This window comes from Anguilla anguilla, chromosome 19, assembly GCF_013347855.1.
Source record: "Anguilla anguilla isolate fAngAng1 chromosome 19, fAngAng1.pri, whole genome shotgun sequence".
In the NCBI taxonomy this organism is placed as follows: Eukaryota; Metazoa; Chordata; class Actinopteri; order Anguilliformes; family Anguillidae; genus Anguilla; species Anguilla anguilla.
Window position 1 is genome coordinate 986,527 of NC_049219.1, and position 20,891 is coordinate 1,007,417.

Sequence of the window (20,891 nt, forward strand, 5' to 3'; positions counted from 1 at the left end):
GGGGGGGGGGGGGGGGGGAGTAGGTGTCCGATATTTAGGATTTTTAACTACCTTTCTGATAAATGTCATGTCCATCCAAACATATATGGACGTATTAGGACGACATTAATAAACATTACCCTGGTCGAGTGAGTAAAATGGGCCAATTCGGCACTGGATGACGATATCGCGACAGTTTGCCGTCTACTGTCGCAGGCTGACTGGGGGTGTCTGTCTATGGGCAGACTAGCAGTGCGGCTAGGCTAACCGGCGAATGTCTTCTAGTTTTCCCACTAGGAAAAAAATAAGGTTAGCTGACCTTACAATTCATATATGTATGTGTTTGTGACAAGTGGTGCTATGGGTAATGGCTGCTTCCTACTTGCTAAGACTCATAATTTAAGTGGTGATATCTGGAATTCACGTTTTAGATAACTAAAACTGAACTTGAACTTAGTGGCGAAACTAGTCAAAATCTAATTAGAGATATCTTTAATGAGCGTTTTGACTTGTCAAAATACAATTAGAGATATCTTAAATTAGCGTTTTGACTAGTCATAAATTAATGACAAATATATGTAATGTGAAACCGCACAAGTTAAAATGGCTTGCCATATTTTGGCTAGTAATATCTTAGATTCAGTTATCCAAAAAAGATCATTTAGATATTGTCAGGATTCTGCCCATTTCTGTTTCTGTTTTTTCCTTTTCTGGGCCGCCAGATGGCGGTACTTCAGTTTGTATTTCAGTTTGCTCCCTCTTTAGTTACCCCTGTGTTAATTGTATTATTGTTTTCAATTATTCTGTAATTGTTTTTCTTTGTGTCTCGTTATCCCTCCCTGCTCTGGTTTGATTGTGCTTTGAGTTCACCTGTGTCTTGTTATCTTTGTGGCTATTTAAGTTCTCTGTTTTCCTGATTTGGTTGCTGGTTCCTTGTGTTTCTGCCTGCGAGTATCTGCCTGTCTGTTTCTGCCTGCGGTTCTGTCTGTGAGTTCTGCCCTGCCTGAGTTTTGTTTCCTCGTGTTTTTTTTTTGTTTGTTATAAATTCTGCTGTTTTTGTTTTTGAAAGCGCCCTGCGTGGCCTTGTTTTTGTTCCCTGTTTTCTGTTACCTGTGTGAGAGTAAAGTCTTTGATTGGATTTGCCTTTTTGGAGTTCCTGGTGTTTTCCCCACTCTGCGTTTGGGTCCTGGTCCCATGTTACCTGACATATCTTAAATCACGAGGAATGAAAGATCTTTAACTGAATTTATGATTAAGTCAGAACTAATGTGGAGAGATCTCTAATTTGAGTTATGACTAGTCAGAATTGAAATGGCTATACAGTATCTGGAATTCACGTTTTGGATAGTCAAAACTGAATTGTAGATATCTTTTAATTGGAGGTCCCATACAACTGAATGGCGAAAGTAACTTCAATCTTGCTAGCAAAATGTAATTCGAGATATTAAAAGTTTTTTGAGTGAAAATGCAGTTAGATCTTAAATTAGCTTTTGACTAGTCATAAATCAGTTACAGGTAGCCTACCTGGAATGGGGCGACATAGCTCAGGAGGTAAGACCGATTGTCTGGCAGTCGGAGGGTTGCTGGTTCAAACCCTGCCCTGGGCGTGTCGAAGTGTCCTTGAGCAAGACACCTAACCCCTAATCCCTAACTGCTCTGGCGAATGAGAGGCATCAATTGTAAAGCGCTTTGGATAAAAGCGCTATATAAATGCAGTCCATTTACCTGTAATGTGAATCTGGTCAGGCTATTAAATGTTTGCGACACAACACCTTAATTAGCACTAAACAGGCACAGAAAACAAACTAAGATTGGGAGAACTGGTGCCCTCTAGTGTGACGGTTGGATTCAGGTAGGGTTATTTCCCAACTGTATATATAAAAATAATTGGCACCCCTAAAGATTCTTATAAATAAAATCAAACTAAATCTACATCAATATTAAGAGAAACTCTTGTGGCCTTCCATGGCTTCCTGTTTCACTGGAGGATTAAACTGAGAACCTGCTTGTGAAACCCATTTTTCATCTTTGCCGCAGAGAAAGACAAAGAACAGACAAACAAAATTAAAATGGTTGCTGACCTTTGAAAATCAGGCCAATGGATCAAAAAATAAACTGAAGATGCTAGTTACTACTGTGAGGGCAATAATAAAGAAGTTTAAAACTGCTGGAGGGCAGCATGGTGGTGTGTGTGGAGTTTGCATATTCTCATCCCATGTCTGCATGGGTTTCCTCCCACAGTCCAAAGACATGCAGGTTAAGCTAATTGGAGACACTAAATTGCTTGAATGTATGAGTGTGTAAGTGCATGGTGTGTGTGCCCTGTGATGGACTGGTGACCTGTTCAGGGTTTTTCCTGCCTCTTGCCCAATGCATGCTGGGACAGGCTCCAGCCCCCCTCACAACCATGTCCAGGAATATGATGTAGGATGGATTTAAGGATGCATATACTGAAAAGAAAAATACGGTGGTGGATCTTTAATGTTATGGGGCTACTTTGCTCACACTGGTCCATGGGCCCTTGTTAAGGAAAGCAGCATCATGAACTCTAACCAAGTACCAGGGCAATTTAGCCCTAAACCTGACTACCTCTGCCAGCAGACTGAAACTAGTGGATATTTCAGCAAGACAATGACCCCAAATTCATGTTAAAATCCACAAATAAAAAGGTTAATGATGCAGAAGCATCATTGTGCAATGGCTACAACAGTCTAAAGACTGCTGAAACTCCCTGAAAACTTGTGACTGAATTGAACAGCACAGCCCATAAGCATGGATCAACAAAGACATCAGGATCTGGAAAGATTGTGGGTGGAGGAAGAGTCTAAGATCCCTCCCAAAGTGTTCTCTGGTCTTATGAGACGTTATGTAAAAAGACTCAGTGCCATTATCCCTGCGAGGGGAGGGTGCACACTGTACCAAATACAGGGGTGCCAATAATTGTGACGCACAATTTTTGTAAAATTGTTGTATCATCTGAGAAATGTGTCATTTTGGTAGTTTCCATTATATCATTAAATATATTCCTTATGTTGGACAATGAAAATATACCTCAGCACTGGTAATCTTTATGATCAATGGTCTTAGTAATTGTTATCATGGGTGCAGAATATTTTGGGGGGAATTGTATTACATCAAATCTCATAGAACAGACAGGGACAAATCTGGAATTTAACTGAGCCATAAACTTGTACAGTATGTGTGTGTCTGTGTGTATTATTATGTCTGTGCGTTATCATGTTCTTCTTGTGTATATATACAGGTCTGCCAATTTGGGTCAGAACCCACTTGTGAATCTGATCTGGTGTGTTCAGGTGTCCTGAGACAGGGGGCGCTGTTTCTAAAATGAGTTCCTCAGAGGAGACCGAGACTGACGATGGAACCCACGGCCCTGCGAGAAAGAGGTAAAAATGCATGAATCAGTGAGTTAATGTGCTGTGAGTTAGAGCTGCAGTAAGAGAATGAGTTTAACTGGAAGCTCTGTCTCCATGTGCTGTGAGTTAGAGCTGCAGTAAGAGGATGAGTTTAACTGGAAGCTCTGTCTCCATGTGTTGTGAGTTAGAGCTGCAGTTAGAGTGTGAGTTTAAATGTAAGCTCTGTCTCCATGTGCTATGAGTTAGAGCTGCAGTAAAATGATGAGTTTAACTGGAAGCTCTGTCTCCATGTGCTGTGAGTTAGAGCTGCATTAAGAGGATGAGTTTACATTACATTACAGGCATTTAGCAGACGCTCTTATCCAGAGCGACATGCACAACTTTTACACAGTAATTTCGGTTAAGTACCTTGCTGAAGGGTACAACAGCGGTGTCCTACCCGGGAATCGAACCTGCGACCTTTCGGTTACAAGCCCAGTTCCTTACCCACCGTGCTACACTCCGTCCTACTGTCCGTCCTAGTTTACCTGGAAGCTCTGTCTCCATGTGCTGTGAGTTAGAGAGCTGCAGTAAGAGGATGAGTTTAACTGGAAGCTCTGTCTCCATGTGCTGTGAGTTAGAGCTGCAGTAAGGGGATGAGTTTAACTGGAAGCTGTGTCTCCATGTGCTGTGAGTTAGAGCTACAGTAAGAGGATGAGTTTAACTGGAAGCTCTGTCTACATATTTTGTTCACAGGGACCAGGTAGAAAGAGCAGGGTCACCTGTACCCAGCTGCCTGTCTATGAAGAGTGACCATTCAATGAATCATCCTGTGAAGTTCAGCGGAGAGATCACAGGTGATCTCAGGTAATTAAACAGGTTCATTTTGACACTACTGTTTAATTATACTTCAATGTCACTGGCACTTTTTATGTGTATATGTAAATATTATGTCATATTCAGATGTGCTGTGAGTTAGAGCTGCATTAAAAGGATGAGTTTACATTACAGGCATTTAGCAGACGCTCTTATCCAAAGCGACATGCACAACTTTTACACAGCAATTTCGGTTAAGTACCTTGCTGAAGGGTACAACGGCGGTGTCCTACCCGGGAATCGAACCTGCGACCTTTCGGTTACAAGCCCAGTTCCTTACCCACCGTGCTACACTCCGTCCTACTGTCCGTCCTAGTTTACCTGGAAGCTCTGTCTCCATGTGCTGTGAGTTAGAGAGCTGCAGTAAGAGGATGAGTTTAACTGGAAGCTCTGTCTCCATGTGCTGTGAGTTAGAGCTGCAGTAAAGGGATGAGTTTAACTGGAAGCTCTGTCTCCATGTGCTGTGAGTTAGAGCTGCAGTAAGAGAATGAGTTTAACTGGAAGCTGTGTCTCCATGTGCTGTGAGTTAGAGCTACAGTAAGAGGATGAGTTTAACTGGAAGCTCTGTCTACATATTTTGTTCACAGGGACCAGGTAGAAAGAGCAGGGTCACCTGTACCCAGCTGCCTGTCTATGAAGAGTGACTATTCAATGAATCATCCTGTGAAGTTCAGCGGAGAGATCACAGGTGATCTCAGGTAATTAAACAGGTTCATTTTGACACTACTGTTTAATTATACTTCAATGTCACTGGCACTTTTTATGTGTATATGTAAATATTATGTCATATTCAGATGTGCTGTGAGTTAGAGCTGCATTAAAAGGATGAGTTTACATTACAGGCATTTAGCAGACGCTCTTATCCAAAGCGACATGCACAATTTTTACACAGCAATTTCGGTTAAGTACCTTGCTGAAGGGTACAACGGCGGTGTCCTACCCGGGAATCGAACCTGCGACCTTTCGGTTACAAGCCCAGTTCCTTACCTACCGTGCTACACTCCGTCCTACTGTCCGTCCTAGTTTAACTGGAAGCTCTGTCACCATGTGCTGTGAGTTAGAGCTGCAGCAAGAAGATGAGTTTAACTGGAAGCTCTGTCTCCATGTGCTGTGAGTTAGAGCTGCAGTAAGAGGATGAGTTTAACTGGAAGCTCTGTCTCCATGTGCTGTGAGTTAGAGCTGCAGTAAGAGGATGAGCTTAACTGGAAGCTCTGTCTCCATGTGCTGTGAGTTAGAGCTGCAGTAAGAGGATGAGCTTAACTGGAAGCTCTGTCTTCATGTGCTGTGAGTTAGAGCTGCAGTAAGAGGATGAGTTTAACTGGAAGCTCTGTCTCCATGTGCTGTGAGTTAGAGCTGCAGTAAGAAGATGAATTTAACTGTAAACTTTGTCTCATGATTTGTTCACAGGATCCACTGCTCACAGGTGTCCAACCATATTGTAGAGCGGAGTTCAGAGAAACTGTTCTCAAAACAGGTATTATTTATATTTTTTCTATTTTAATATTTGCTTGTGTGATTGTACTTGTACTTGTACACTGCATTTCCTTTGAATATGATCGCTTGACAAAAAATGAATTAGTAGCCTTTAATTGATAAGATTGAATATGTAATCAGGTTTTTTAATTTTGTAGAGTGCTACTTGGCCCTCCTGGGCTCACAGAAAGATGCAAATTCTTTTTTAGGACCCAAACACAATGGGAGAGTAAGACTCCAAACAGAGTGTTTGAAGCATGCAGTTTATAGTCAGAATTCTCCAAATGTATTGCACTGAGAAACTGATTTATTCAATGGGAACTCTTGATTTATCACAAGTAGTGTCTCTACAAAACCACACAATAAAATGTCCAGTGTTAATTCAACTCTCAACTCTTTTAACAGATAATGTTTCATCCCACTCTGCAATGTGGGACCAAATGTTATCTGTTAAGAGTTGAATTAACACTGGACATTAACTGGACATTTTACTGTGCATTAATCAGGGATAAAAGGTGCACTTCAAACTTGAGGCTTTGGACCTTCTGCGTGTATTCTGTTTAAAAGTATCTGTCCCCGTTCTGGCCTTCCTATAAAAGAAAAGAGAAAACATGAGACATATTGCAAGAATCTGATTGTTTCAATGGCTCTCATACAGCACACCACTTCATGTACTTATTTCACACACTGATGCAGCACACCTCTTCATGTGTTTATTTCACACTGATACAGCAGACCTCTTCATGTGTTTATTTCACTCTGATACAGTACACCTCTTCATGTGTTTATTTCACACTGATACAGCTGACCAGCAGCCCTGTGAAGCAGAAGGATCTCACTGACTCACTGGAGAGAGATGAGCAGCACAGTAAGAGTTTTCACTCATTGCTACTGTGTGTCCATTTGAATGCTGAAATGAGCCTAGCATTCAACTATAACGGAGTACAATGTTTTGTAATGTTTTGTTGATTTATAGCATCTACACTTTCATAATAGTGTTTTCGTCAACAGTCTTGCATATAGAAAACATCACACACTACATGTACACAAAGGTGTTTAAATTAAAATATTGCATCCAGCAGTGATTATGGGGCAAGCAAATGCATATGAGATTAAATGTCCCTGAAAGAGATTCAAATCTGGTCTGAGTTTTTATCCAGGATTAATGAGCACTGAGCATAAAAATTATAAGATGATTAAATTAATACATGACCCATGAAGACCATATTTACCACATCATACTATGAAAAATTAATAAATTGAATGTGATAAAGGAATTGAATCCTTTTTCATTGTTTTATATGTTTTCATTTTGTGTGTAGAACAGACTGTGAGAAGTGTGTAACACCTTAAGATGTGTGTAAACCATTGTGAAAATTGACTGCATATGTATTTTTTATTATCTGTTCTGTTATTTTAAACATTGTTTCTCATGTTTCCTCTCCTCAGATAAATCCATAGAAAGAGCCCAGCAGGCAATGAAAACTGCTCTGAAGAAGAAGTTTGAATGCATATTTGACGGTTTAGCAAAGCAGGGCAACCCAACCCTCCTCAATGAGATCTATACAGAGCTCTACATCACAGAGGGGGGAAGTGGGGGGATCAATGATGAACACGAGATCAGACAGATTGAGACAGCATCCAAGAGACAAACCACACAGGAGACTGCAATTCTCTGCAATGACATCTTTAAGCCTTTACCTGGACAAGAGAAACCCATCAGAACTGTGCTTACAAAGGGCATCGCTGGCATTGGGAAAACCGTCTCTGTGCAGAAGTTCATTCTGGACTGGGCAAATGGAAAAGCCAATCAGGACATTGGTTTCATCTTCACTCTTCCTTTCCGAGATCTGAATCTGAAAAAGGAGAGAGAATTTAGTCTCATGAAACTGCTGCAGCAATACTTTCCGCAACTGAAAGAGATCAAAAGTTTTGAAGATGAAGTCAAAATTGTGTTCATCTTTGATGGTCTGGATGAGTGTCGACTTCCTCTAGATTTCCAAAGCAATAAGATCTGCCGTGATATAACAGAGTCATCATCAGTGGATGTGCTGCTGACCAACCTCATTCTGGGGAATCTGCTTCCCTCTGCTCTCCTCTGGATCACCTCCCGACCAGCAGCAGCCAATCAGGTCCCTCCTGAGTGCGTCCACCAGGTGACAGAGGTACGAGGGTTCAAGGATCCACAGAAGGAGGAATACTTTAGGAAGAGAATCAGAGATGAGATAAAGGCCAGCAGAATTATCTCACACGTAAAGTCATCCAGGAGTCTGCACATCATGTGTCACATACCAGTCTTCTGCTGGATTTCTGCTACTGTTCTGGAGACAATGTTGGATAAAGTGAGTGGAGACCTGCCCAAAACTCTGACTGAAATGTACACACACTTCCTGCTCATTCAGACTAATGTGAAGAATGAGAAGTATCATGGCACCAATGAGACAACCCCAAAGAAAATGTCAGCATCAAATACAGAAATCATCCTGAAACTGGGGCAGCTGGCTTTACTACAGCTGGAAAGGGGCAATCTGATATTCTATGAAGAGGACCTGAGAGAGATGGGCATTGATGTCAGTGAAGCTTCAGTGTACTCTGGGGTGTGCACAGAGATCTTTAAAGAGGAGTGTGGGTTGGGTGAGGAGAAGGTTTACTGCTTTGTGCATCTGAGCATTCAGGAGTATCTGGCTGCCTTGTTTGTGTTTCATTCATGTGTGAATGAGAACAGAAATGTGCTCAGAGCAGAACAATCAAAACCTCGCAGACGCAGAGTCAGAGTGCAGCTGTCTGAGTTACACACGACTGCAGTGGATCAGGCCTTACAGAGTAAGAATGGACACCTGGACCTTTTCCTCAGATTCCTTCTAGGCCTCTCTCTGGACTCCATTCAGACTCTATTAGGAGGAATACTGACACAGACAGGAAGCAGATCACCTGTACCAGATCCACAGACACTGACAGAAAGCAGATCAGAGAGCATTGAGAAAACAGTATTGTACTTAAGGGAGTGGATCAAAAAAGAATCTTCAGCAGAGAGGACCATAAATCTGTTCCACTGCCTCAATGAACTGAATGACAACTCTCTAGTGGAGGAAATCAAGAATTTCCAGAGATCAGGAAAACTCTCTAATGAAAAGCTGGAACCACACCAATGTTCAGCCCTGGCCTTTATGTTACTGATGTCAGAGGAGATCCTAGATGAGTTTGACTTGAAGACCTACAACACATCAGCAGCAGGTTATGAGAGACTGCTACCAGTACTCAGGAACTGCAGGAAGGCCATGTGAGTATTATGTAATTATTAAAGTAGATAATGACAGCATGTTTTTATAAACACTTCATAGTTAAAGTGAAAATAGAATAGAATAAATTTGTCAGGCGAGCGAGAATTATGATTTTTGAGTCAAGCTATTTTAACAGATTGTGCCCTCATTTAATGAATACAGAAGTAGCATCAAATGTAAAAAATGTATCCAACATGTAAAATGTATTTTATTAGATTTAATTAACATATTATCATTAAAGATACCAGTTATTAAATGCATCATGAATTCCTTGTTAGGCAAACCAATGTGATGGATCAATAATGGTCCAAACATACAACTCGCAGATGCCCAGAGCCGAGGACAACGAGGAAAAAAAAACGTTGTTAGGGGGTTCAAATGGTAGCAAGCAGAGCAGAAGAAACAGAGGTGCCCACGTGCGATAAGGAAAACCCCGGCAGAATAAGGCTATGGCAGCATAGCGAAGGGAAACAGAGGCAGGGGCCAACGCAGCCATGAGGGCAGGCTTGAGACAGTCATCACCAGACCATGACCAGTTCAGCTTAACACAGCACTACCAATGATGATCCAGGGACAGCACTAACCGCTCAGTCTACCAGAGACTCTATAGCTATGCCTGCCACCCACTCCTGCCCCTCAAATATAAGAGAGACTAAAAATATATGGTTTGAGCCTAGCTTTAAATAAGGTGATAGTGTCTGTGCCCGGAACATGGGCAGGCAACTTGTTCCACAGGAGGGGAGCACGATAGGAGAAGGCTCTACCACCTATGGTACTTTTAGATATTCTAGGAATAACAAGGAGGCCTGCACCCTGTGAACAGAGCGTTCGTGAGGGAATATAAGGAAGAAGTAAATAATTTAAGTACAAAGGGGCAAGCCCATGTAAGGCTTTAAAGGTAAGAAGTAGTATCTTATAGTCTATTCAGAATTTTACTGGCAACCAGTGAAGCGATGCTAACACTGGGCTGATGTGCTCGAATCTCCTTGTTCTAGTGAGAATACGAGCTGCTGCATTTTGAATTAGCTGGAGCCCTTCAGATAGGAATTTGCACATCCAGACAAAAGAGCATTGCAGTAATCTAATCTTGAAGTAACAAAAGCATGAACTAGCTTTTCTGCATCATGTAAGGACAGTATTTTCCGAATTTTTGAGATGTTTCTCAAGTGATAAAAAGCAACCCTGAACCAAGAGAGTGCCTGTCCAAGGAGGCCTACAAGATTTTCAAGTCTATCCAGAAGGATGAGGTGATCAACTGTGTCAAATACCGCACTTAAGTCTAAAAGCACAGGTACAGGGATGCAGCCATGGTCGGAAGCGAGGAGTAGGTCATTGAGTACTTTGACCAGGGCTGTTTCAGTGCTGTGAGAGGGTCTAAAACCAGATTTAAAAACTTCCAATATATGATTGGAGTGCAAAAATGAACCAAGTTGTTTTGAAATGGCCCTTTCTAGTATTTTAGAAAGAAAGGGAGGTTCGAGATAAGCCTGTAGTTAGACAGGTCATTCACATCCAAGTTAGGCTTTTTAAGAAGGGGTTTGATGGCTGCAATTTTAAGAGTCTGTGGTATGTGTCCAGATGCTAAAGACACATTGACAATATGTAACATTGGTATTGCAATCACTGGTAATGGCTCCGTGAAATGCTTCGTAGGGATAGGGTCTAGAAGACAAGTAGAAGATTTTTAGGAATTAACTATGGCATTAAACTCCATGAGATCTATTGGAGCACAAGAGTTCAGATAGGCCGCCCGTCTTTCTGAAGATTCTTCTGAAGATTCTGCATCCATGCGTTGAGCGGATGGAAGGGCAGACCCTATATGAGGGGTGGTAGGAGAACTTTGAATCTTGCCCCTGATTTTTATAATTTTGTCATCAATGAAATTAATGAAGTCATGGCTACTAAATGATATTGAGGCACATGGATCAACTTGATTCTTGGTCAGCCTGGCAACAGTGTTAAACAGGTGCCTAGGATTGTTTCTATTTTCATCTATTAAAGTAGAGAAGTATGAGGAACGTGCTGTGGAGAGGGCATGTTTATAAGTTAGTAGACTGTCTTTCCAGTCCTGGAGGAATACCTGCAGTTTAGTAGAACGCCATTTGCGCTCAAGTTGGCGTGAAGCTTGTTTGAGAGCACGAGTATGGTCATTGTACCAGGGTGCTAATTTCTCATAGCGGACTTTCCTCTTCTTAAGAGGTGCGAGAGTATCCAGGGTTCTGGAAAGTATGTAATTTATGTTGTCTGTCAGCTGATCAATTGAGCTAATGCTTGCATTTTTGTAGCCTATGCGTTTGGATGGGAGCCAAGAAAATCCCCACAGTGCACAAATGAGCCTGGGAGCTCATTAATAAAAGCATTTGCAGTCCTGGAGGAAAGCTTACAGATAAGGTAGAATGAAGGATCTGGTGACACATGACAGACTTGTGAAAGTTGGAAAGTAATTAAATAATGGTCTGATGGCACAGGGTTTTTAGGCATAACTGCTATATTTGCTATTTCTGTATCATAAGTTAAGACCAGATCAAGAGTATGGTTATGAGAATGTGTGGACTGATGTATATGTTGATCGAAGCCAATAGATTCAGTGATGGACAAGAGTGCTGATCTGAGAGGATCACCTTCACTATCCATGTGAATATTGAAGTCCCCTACAATTACTACTTTATCTGAATTAACAACCAGGCTGGAAAGGAAATCAGCAAACTCAAGTAAAAAGCCACTGTATGGCCCTGGTGGCCTGTATACAATTGCAAGGATAAAACGGACTGCTTTTTTGTCTGGATGTGCAAAACTGAGAACAAGCACTTCAAAAAAGTTACATTTGAAGCCGGATTTCAAAGTAGCAAAAAGATTAGAATGATATACAGCAGCAACACCACCGCCACGACCCGTCAGACGGGGAACGTGAGTATAGCTGTAGCCAGGAGGGGTGGATTAATTTAAGGCAATATACAGTTTTAAGCCAAGTTTCAGTTACACATAAGATTTCAACTTGGTGATCAGTAATTAATTCATTTACAAGAGTTGCCTTAGGGGCTAGTGATCTGATATTAATTAATCCAATTTTTAGCTGAGTTTGGTCAGCCGCATTATTAGTAGAATAACAAGGTCTGATTTTTTGCAGATTAGCCATACAAACACCCCTATGGTCTTTATTGAACTAACATTTGTCCTTAACTTTGACTTGGACAAGTAAGCACAAGTGTTACACTTATTCTTATCTAACTCAGTTTGGTGAAGTAGTTTGAACTGTGTTTGTGTAGAAAAAAGAATCCCTCCTTTCAAATGTCAGTCAGTTAAGGACGACTGTTGATTGAATCAAATCCATGTTTTTCAAAAGGGGGGAAGAATCCCCCTTTTATCCCTAGTCCATGCATAGATAATTTGTGAGTGGGAGATGACCAGAGAGAGCCTGCTCAGTCTGTACCCCTCTTACATTGTTCAAGAAGATGAGATATTTTTTCAACATTATGATTAATGTAATGCTGGGTTTGGTTTGGGAGAGGCAAGTGTGGTTATGAATGAAATGTTTGTGTTACTGTATTGTGAGATTAGGTCAGGCAGTAAATGCACCATGTTACAAGGCCAGTAGTGCCACCCTGGTCTCTGCTTTATTCTGGTGTAGGCTGATCCAGAATCCAATAGTGCCTGTAGACAGAGTGAAAATAGGAAGGTAGAGGAATTGTAGGATATAATGGGTGTCAGGGTGAGGTCTTCTCAGGGGACTGTTAAAGTGCCTGTTTTTGAGGTCATTCTGTGGCTTATCTCAGGCTAAAGTCTGGCCAGTACAAGGATTCTGAAGTTTCCTAAACCCTGGAAAAAGCTAAATGGTGTCTCCTTGGACAGCACCATCAAATATATCACTATTCCAACAAAATGAACTCAAGGGCATCATTAACAGTTCCTACATAGCTGTGGTTTCACTACCTGGTTATATGTAACACCAGCAGAACAGATGCATTGCACTACATGGTTATATATAACCTCAGCAAAACAGACAGACTGCACTACAGTACCTGGTTATATGTGAACAGATCACTCATTTGCATTCCTGTTTCTAAAGTGAATCTGGCTTTTGCTGTGTATTGGCTTGCAATGCTGTGGGAAGTTTCTCACAGTTACCAGCAAAAGTAAAGAAGCAGAGCCTAACTCACTATCCACCCTGAAAGATGTGTGTTATTTCTTGCATCTTTAATTTGGTTGTATCTGTGGCAAATGTCAGAAGAAAGGGGGCCATTTGGGTAAGAATTTCATCTGTAGAACTGTCAGAGAGTTCTGTCCAACAGGACGTCTAATTCTCAGGCCCAAGTGCAGTTGGAGAGTGTAGCAAAGTCATTTTCCTCAGAGCATCAGTAACTTTAAATCCTCAATATAACTCTTCATCACTTTATGTGATTACTGTTACATTGCACATATCAGATTTTACAGTATATTGCACTATTTAATCATACAATAATATATAAACTCTTCTTTGCAGACTGAACAGGTGTGACCTCACAGGGAAGTCTTGTGAAATTGTGGCCTCTGCTCTTCAGTCATCAAACTCACCCCTGAGAGATCTGGACCTCAGCTACAATAACCTGGGAGATTCAGGAGTGGAGCTGCTCTGTGCTGCACTGATGAGTCCAAACTGTAAACTACAGACACTGGGGTGAGTAGTGCTGTGTACTGTGTGACCTTAACTAAATAGAATTAGTGATTATGGATCTGTGCAGTGAAATATAGGGCTGCCAGCAGAGCCGGTTTTAGCCTGCTGTATTAGGGTGGGCTGGTAGAAATAATAGGAGGGCAACTTGGGCGCAGTTTCGTCACTAGGATCGGTGTCACCCAGTGCGCTCGACGGGGGGACGGGGGGATGGGGTGCTGTTGGAAGCTGCCCGGGGGGCGGGGCGGGGGGGGGGGGATGGGGTGCTGTTGGATGCTGCCCGGGGGGCGGGGCGGGGGGGGGGGGGGGGGGGGGGGTGGGGTGCTGTTGGATGCTGCCCGGGGGGCGGGGCGTGGGGGGGGGGGGGTGGTGCTGGCGGGCGTGGGTACGTGTTATGCATTAAATTCATATAGCACTTCTCGTCACATTAAAGACCATCTTGCAGGTTAAACTTTTGACGAAATGTATACTTAACCTTGTCTGTAAATGACCATTTGAAAAGTTAAAAAAGTTGATGCAGGCTTGAATAATTTTTACAAGACATAAGGGCACAAATTCAGAGGAACCACAACAGCCACAGACACTCAGACAGCATCTGAAGTCTTTCCTCAAAACTTTTATCGTTCATTTCCCTTCTTTCAACCTTTTCCAGATCCTCTATATCTTTCTTGTAGTACAGTCCCCAGAACTGCACACAGTTCACTAAGTGTGGTCTGACAAAGGTATTGTATAAAATAAGTATAACTTCCTTGGATTTACAGGGCTCCAGACTAACTTTTTACATTGGATGCACTGGTGCGCCTAACTTTTTCATTTAGGTGCACCAGCACATAATTTAGGTGCACCCAAAATTTTTCACCTATTGGCAGCGTAATAATACATTTTAAGTGTTACCTTTTTTGTCAGTTCCCATACACATTGGTTATTTCTTAAGACATGTAAATGATTGTAAACAGGAATATAGGTGCAGATAAATGTTTTTCTTTATTTAAATCACAGCACAAACAAGAAATCGCAATAACCTCTATTGTTTGAAAAATAAACTTAAAAAGTGCTGATGTTTAAGGTGCTTGTCAAACTCAAATAAATAAATCAAACTCAAATAACTCAAATAAAAGTGTGCGCTGCTCCCGGAGGAGTACAGGGCGCGGTTTCACACATACACACTAGTGATGCGCGGATCGGCTCTGACGTCATCCGAATCCACATGTACGCATAAATCATCCACCCGCCACCCACCCGAACAAATTATTTTATCTGATTTAGAGACCCGCACCCGATCACACATTACCGCTATTTCTCATTATTTCGCAGCCCAGCACTTGACTCGTCATTCACTAAATCGCTCCCACACTGAACTTTTCTGCCCTTCCTCTTTTTAATTCTCTTTTTAAATTTTCTCTCGGATCTTTTTTGCCTCTATTGCTGCTTAAGACAAATGGACGCCGCAATTGACGCAACGAGAGTCTAGTCTGCTAATTTGCGCCTGACGAAAAATGAAGCTTAAAATATGTTCACATTTTAAAGAATGTAATTAATATTTTTCTCATTAATGATGTATTATTTCACCCACCCACAACCCATCCGCTATTAATCAGAATGTTAATTTGTATGACTCGGCCCACCCGATCCGCAGATTAACCGTGGTGCCCGCGGATATAACTGCGATCCGCACATCACTAATACACACATGCCTTATTTTTTTACCCACCCGCATTCAGCGAAGAAGAATATCAGGGTCAGAGCCAATCAGAGGCAGAGTAGAGGCGGGTCTTCGCAGAATGTGGGTGGGAAAAAAAATAACACTACACTCACACAGAGACAGACCTGCTAAATGTCAGGCGCACCGGTGCGACCAATGAAAATGTTTAGTCGCACTTGACAGATTTTTGGTCGCATGTGCACCCAAAATGGTCGCACTCAGGAGCCTTGATTTATACTTACTACTATCCCAGCATCCTGTTGGCTTTTTTACTGCAACAGCACAGTGCCTAGAACCTGAAAGGTTTTGATCAACTAGGTTTGATCAACAAGGTTTTTTTTTCCCCCCACATGTAGAACTTTACATTGAGCTGTATTGAGTTTCATTTGCCAGGTTTTCACCGACTTCTGGATTCACTTCTGTCACTTATTGCAGTCTTCATCCATCCCCATTATTCACTACCTGCTCTGCACTCTAATGAAATCCATACTTATACTAGAGCTACCGCGGTTACTGCATTACCGCGGTAACGCAATCACGTTTTGACGACAGGGAAACTTAATGCTGCAGGGCATAGGTGGCTTGCTGCCCTAGCCACGTACGATTTTGAAGTAAAATATCGCCCTGAGAAGGTCAATGTCGAGGCTGATTTGCTTTCCCGAGACTGGACACTGAGACATGGAGAAACCTTTCACAGGGTGATGTGAAGGCGATTTGTGGTTGTGTGCATGTGCAGGAGTCTAGTGACAGTGATGTGCACTTGGCAGACAAACTAGGTGTTCCAGGAGAAGGTGTTCCTGAGCTGTATGCTTTTGCAACTCATCTCAATTTGGGTCAACTAGAACAGTTCACCCGAGAAGACCTGCGAGAAGCGCAGCTAGAGGACAGTGTTCTCAGAGTAGTTAGAGAGGCTTTGAACACAGGTCAGTGGCCGGCAAACTAGAGCTGCCGCGGTTACTGCATTACCGTGGTAACGCAATCACATCACGTTCACCGCAGAGTCAAGCTGATCACCGCTTCACCGCTGGGTTTTGTTTTTTCCCGTTTATTTTAGGCCAATTGTTTATGTTCCAAGTTTTACTTGTAAAAGTTGTGATCTGAAATAAATGCAATGCAATTTTTAAAATAATTATAATTATAATTGTGTAGCCATGTGTTCGAAAGTTTTCACTCACAGTTGCGCAGTTAACGTTCTGATCGGAGAAAGTGTCACCCAGAACGTGCTTTGCAACTGTTGGCTACAGAAAGTTTTCGCTTCAAATTAGGCTAAAAACATGGTAGCGAAACCCAACGTTACTTCTCCTGTTTGGGAACATTTTGGCTTTGAGCCCGATGAAGATGGAAAGCCAAAGAATTTGGATGAGTCAGTGTGCCGCATTTGCAGCAGGAAAATCAACGTCATGCGAGGAACCAGGACAAATCTAGCATTGCCTCTTAGGACCACTCATCGTCCGTTATACGATGCAATGAAAGGCACCCCATCTACCTCGGGAGGTACCGGCTCGGCACTACGTCAGTTAGGAGTCTCAGAGGCATTTGCCAGAGTGACTAAATACAACCGGGACAGCAACAAGTGGCGAGCACTTACAGCAACTGTAACAAAGTATTTGGTTGTGGAGATGGTGCCCTTCCGGACTGTAGGAAAGCCATCATTCCGAGCTATGCTTCAGTCCTTCGACAAGCAGCATGAACTGCCGGGCAGAACCTATTTCTCGGAAACAGCCATTCCAGAAATGTACTTGAAAGTAAAAAATGAAATCGTAGCTGGAGGTTTAAATTATAATTTTTTATGGCGGTTACCGCAACGGTTTGAATGGCTTCGCTAATTTTTGCAGTAAGGAAATAAATCAATACCGCGGCAGCTCTAACTTATACCCCACTCTCTTTCTCATGCTGACCTTGTGATGAAGATGAGTTGTACTCCTTCATCATTACACACCTGTGTGTGCTGCAGGGTTGTGGCGTTTCTGAAGATATTGAGCATAAAATCAGATATTATTACTGTTGGTAAAATCAACTATTGGTCGATAGGGTATGTGTGTACATCTTCGGGAAGAGGGTCAATCTGATCAACGTGCAAACTGCTGTTTAGGTGCAATGTTACATCACTTAGTTTTGTCACTCTTCTGTGGTTCCAATCCAAAGCTAAAGTCTGGATTTCAGAACATTTAAATTCTACAGCAGTTGGCTTTACTTATCTTGCTAGGCAGAAGGTAGAGGTTGCACAGGGTCATTATATAGCAGAAACACAAGGAGACTCCTCACTGCTATATAGAGCACAGGGTCATTATATAGCAGGAACCAAAGGAGACTCCTCACTGCTATACAGAGCACAGGGTCATTATATAGCAGGAACACAAGGAGACTCATCACTGCTATATAGAGCACAGGGTCATTATTACTGTCCATAGCCACGCTCCCAAACACCATCTAAAAGCACCCTCCCCTAGGCCTGGAAGCTAGGCCTCTTATAGAGCCCATGGTTAGGTAATGGGCCACAGCTGCAGCAATACCTCTCTGTAGGGCCGATGCTGCCCCCTGGTGGACAGCACCCCAATTCCTTTCCTGGCATCACAAGTTAAACAGGCAAAAGCTTTGAGGATATGCTGTGGGGCACTCAGAACAACACCAATTAATGCATTACTAATGAGATGGGAGAAATACCACTGAGGCATAGATGGATAAAACTTGCTGTGCATAACTGGATTAAGTTTAAATGATCTAGTGTAGATCACCCTGCTAAGCATGCCATTGAGAACTCATGGGAAGTGGACATGCAAGGGATTAATTGTTAATTAATTGTGCTGCAACATGACGAACAGACAAACCAACTAATAAATAACTCTCCAGTGCTTCCTCAGGCAGTTTGTGAGAAGGGCATCCAATTGATCTGGCGTAATCTGAATTATGGAGTGAAACATTCAGGCGAAGAGCCACTTCCTCCAAATGGCTGAACACTACAGGGTCAATCTCTGTGATGCAGCTACCTGGAACAAACTGTCAAAGCATCCACAGAAAAGAGCACATAATGAGGACTAGCATTTTCAGCTAGGTCAGCCAGGCTCAAGCCTCTGGTTATCTCTTGCCTGTATAGGAAACAACAGTTTTCCTATTTGGCTCAATTCTGAAAATATAACTAGAACTAGATTAATCATTTTTAATAGAAACCATTCACACCTACATCCTAATTATGATTTCATACCATAATGGAATTTCTGGGACGTGCCATTCAGAAACTGACATGGCGAGCTAACCTAAGTTTTAATACCTTTAAAGGTTCACACAAAGTAAGGTAACTCAATACAGTTTGATGTTTTAGGATACAAACACTGTTTCTAATCTATCTATTGATTACATTTAAATGTTTTTCATAGCCTATTGCCAACTGGTGAAAACATATCACGATACTGTACATTTGTAGTGTAGTCAGGTTATCCACTAGGTGGAGCCCTAGGCTTTTCGAAACAGGATATACCAACCAATGTAAGACGTCAGTGAGGTAGTGAGGTAGCTTGTTCAGGAGATTGAGTGCAGCCGTGCTGTATGTATGCCACAGTTCTTTAAGCTCCAAAGTAAAGTTTATCATAAACTCTTCTATGTGGTCCTGTTCTTTTCCCTTCTGAAGTTATCCCAGCATTATTCTGCAGTTCCCGTTGAATGTCTTCCCTTTTCGAGTCCTGTTATGTTCCCTTGCTCTGTGAGTCTGCGTGCATGTCTTAATCCTGCAGGTGGAGCTGATTGCTCTATCAAAAATATGCAATCTGTTAGTCACGAAAAGACTGTTTACGATTACATACATTTGGATCTTTGATATGCACACACATTACAGCACCCAAAAAATACTTATGGTAAAACAATGTGCTTACATATCACCAAAACAAACTATTTGGCAATATCTCCCAAAATGTTTATCAAAATCCCTTACCTTTCGTTGGAGAGAAAGCAAGGGTCATTCTGAGTGTTTATCCTGAAATACGTCACTCAAGCTGCACTACCTAACCAAAAAAATAAAATCTGTGTTACGTTTTGCCCTGCTCTGCCCTACTAACGTAAATGTGGTAAAAAGCAACCGGTGTTGAAGCAAGGCATGTACAGTGAATCTACGTACTCTGGTATCGATCAACCAATGGAAATATTGTGACACTATGACATATTTTCATTGACAGCCCCCTCATTAACATATGGATGAAAAAATACAGAAATAAATACAGAAATATATATATATACAGGCATAAATTAATCAAAACATAAATAAGGATATAAATATATACAGAAATAAATGAATCAAGCAATAAATAAATATGGAAATGAACATCCACAGAAATGAATGAATCAAGAAATAAATATGGAAATAAATGCAAATACCCGTTTGTCAGATTTTGTCTATTAATTTATTTGTACATTCATTAATTTTTACATTTTCTTGCTTTTGTATTTATTTATTTATTTATACATTAATTCATTTATTGAGTCATTTATTTATTTATTATTTTTACATTTTTGGTCCTCCATATACCTGTAGTACCAGTCAATGGCAATAATCAGTTGTGGTGTTTCTCTGCAGCCAGCAGATGGCGCTGCAGTGTATTTCATTTGCCGCCTTGGTTACATTATTAGATGAAGATTGAATGTTTTTAAAATATAAAGATGTTTGTAGACTGAAGGTGAGGTAAAGTACACCATAGTGATCATACTAGTGCAGTTTCTTGTGTTTGCAAATGAAATATGTTTGCAATCATGTTGTGTCCCATGTGATATCATCGCAACATGGAACAGTTTTGTTAATGAAATCCTTGCAGGAAGCCCCCAACCTTGAGTTGAATTGGCTCCTTATTTTTAGTTATTTTTTGTTAATTGAGCCAAGTGATAACCTTTTTTTTGTGGATTAGTCAGAATACTTTATGAACGTAATTAATATAAACTCTTCCTGTTTTTGTGTGTACTGTGTACATCCCAGGAATGCACGTACTGTACAAATAGGAAATTCCACATTTATCTGCTGCCAAGGTGCACAGTGTGACAATCAGCAGTGAATTTCAATTGTGTGTGTGGTTGTATGTGTGTGTGTCTGTGTGTGTGTGTGTGCATGTGTGTTGTGTGTTTGTGTGTGTGTGTGTGTGTGTTTGTGTACATGTGCATGTTTGCGTGTGTGTGTGTGTGTGTGTGTGGTCTCTCCACAGGCTGGGTTGGTGTAATCTCACAGATGGCTGCTGTGATGTTCTGGCCTCAGTCCTGCGTTCTCCTCACTCAGAGCTGAGAGATCTGGAGCTCAGAGACAATGAGCTGCAGGATTCAGGAGTGAGAGCGCTCTCTGCTGGACTCGAGGACCCACACTGTAAACTGCAGAGACTGGGGTGAGTACAAACACAAACCCCTTCAATCAAAAAGGGTTCCAATGTGACACAACACAGCACTAATGTTAATAATGACTAAATATAGCACTGATATTACTAATGTTTTTAATGTTAAAATAGACAAGAGAGTTATTTTTCTTCACAGAAATAAAGCAACATTTTCCTGTTCTTCCTCTTGGTAGAAACACATTTTAAATCTGACATCAGTTGGAATAAACATATTTT

General features: G+C 41.6%; 1 protein-coding gene across 1 annotated transcript; it reads left to right on the forward strand.

Moving 5' to 3' along the window:
• Window positions 1–3,355: 3,355 nt before the first annotated feature.
• LOC118219198 (protein NLRC3-like) lies at window positions 3,356–20,607 on the forward strand (the record flags this gene model as incomplete). Its single annotated transcript, XM_035402191.1, has 5 exons — window positions 3,356–3,383; window positions 7,131–8,614; window positions 8,654–8,961; window positions 13,443–13,616; window positions 20,493–20,607. Coding segments are annotated over exons 1-5 (2,109 nt in total), but the record flags the coding sequence as incomplete, so codon positions are not given.
• Window positions 20,608–20,891: the final 284 nt, after the last annotated feature.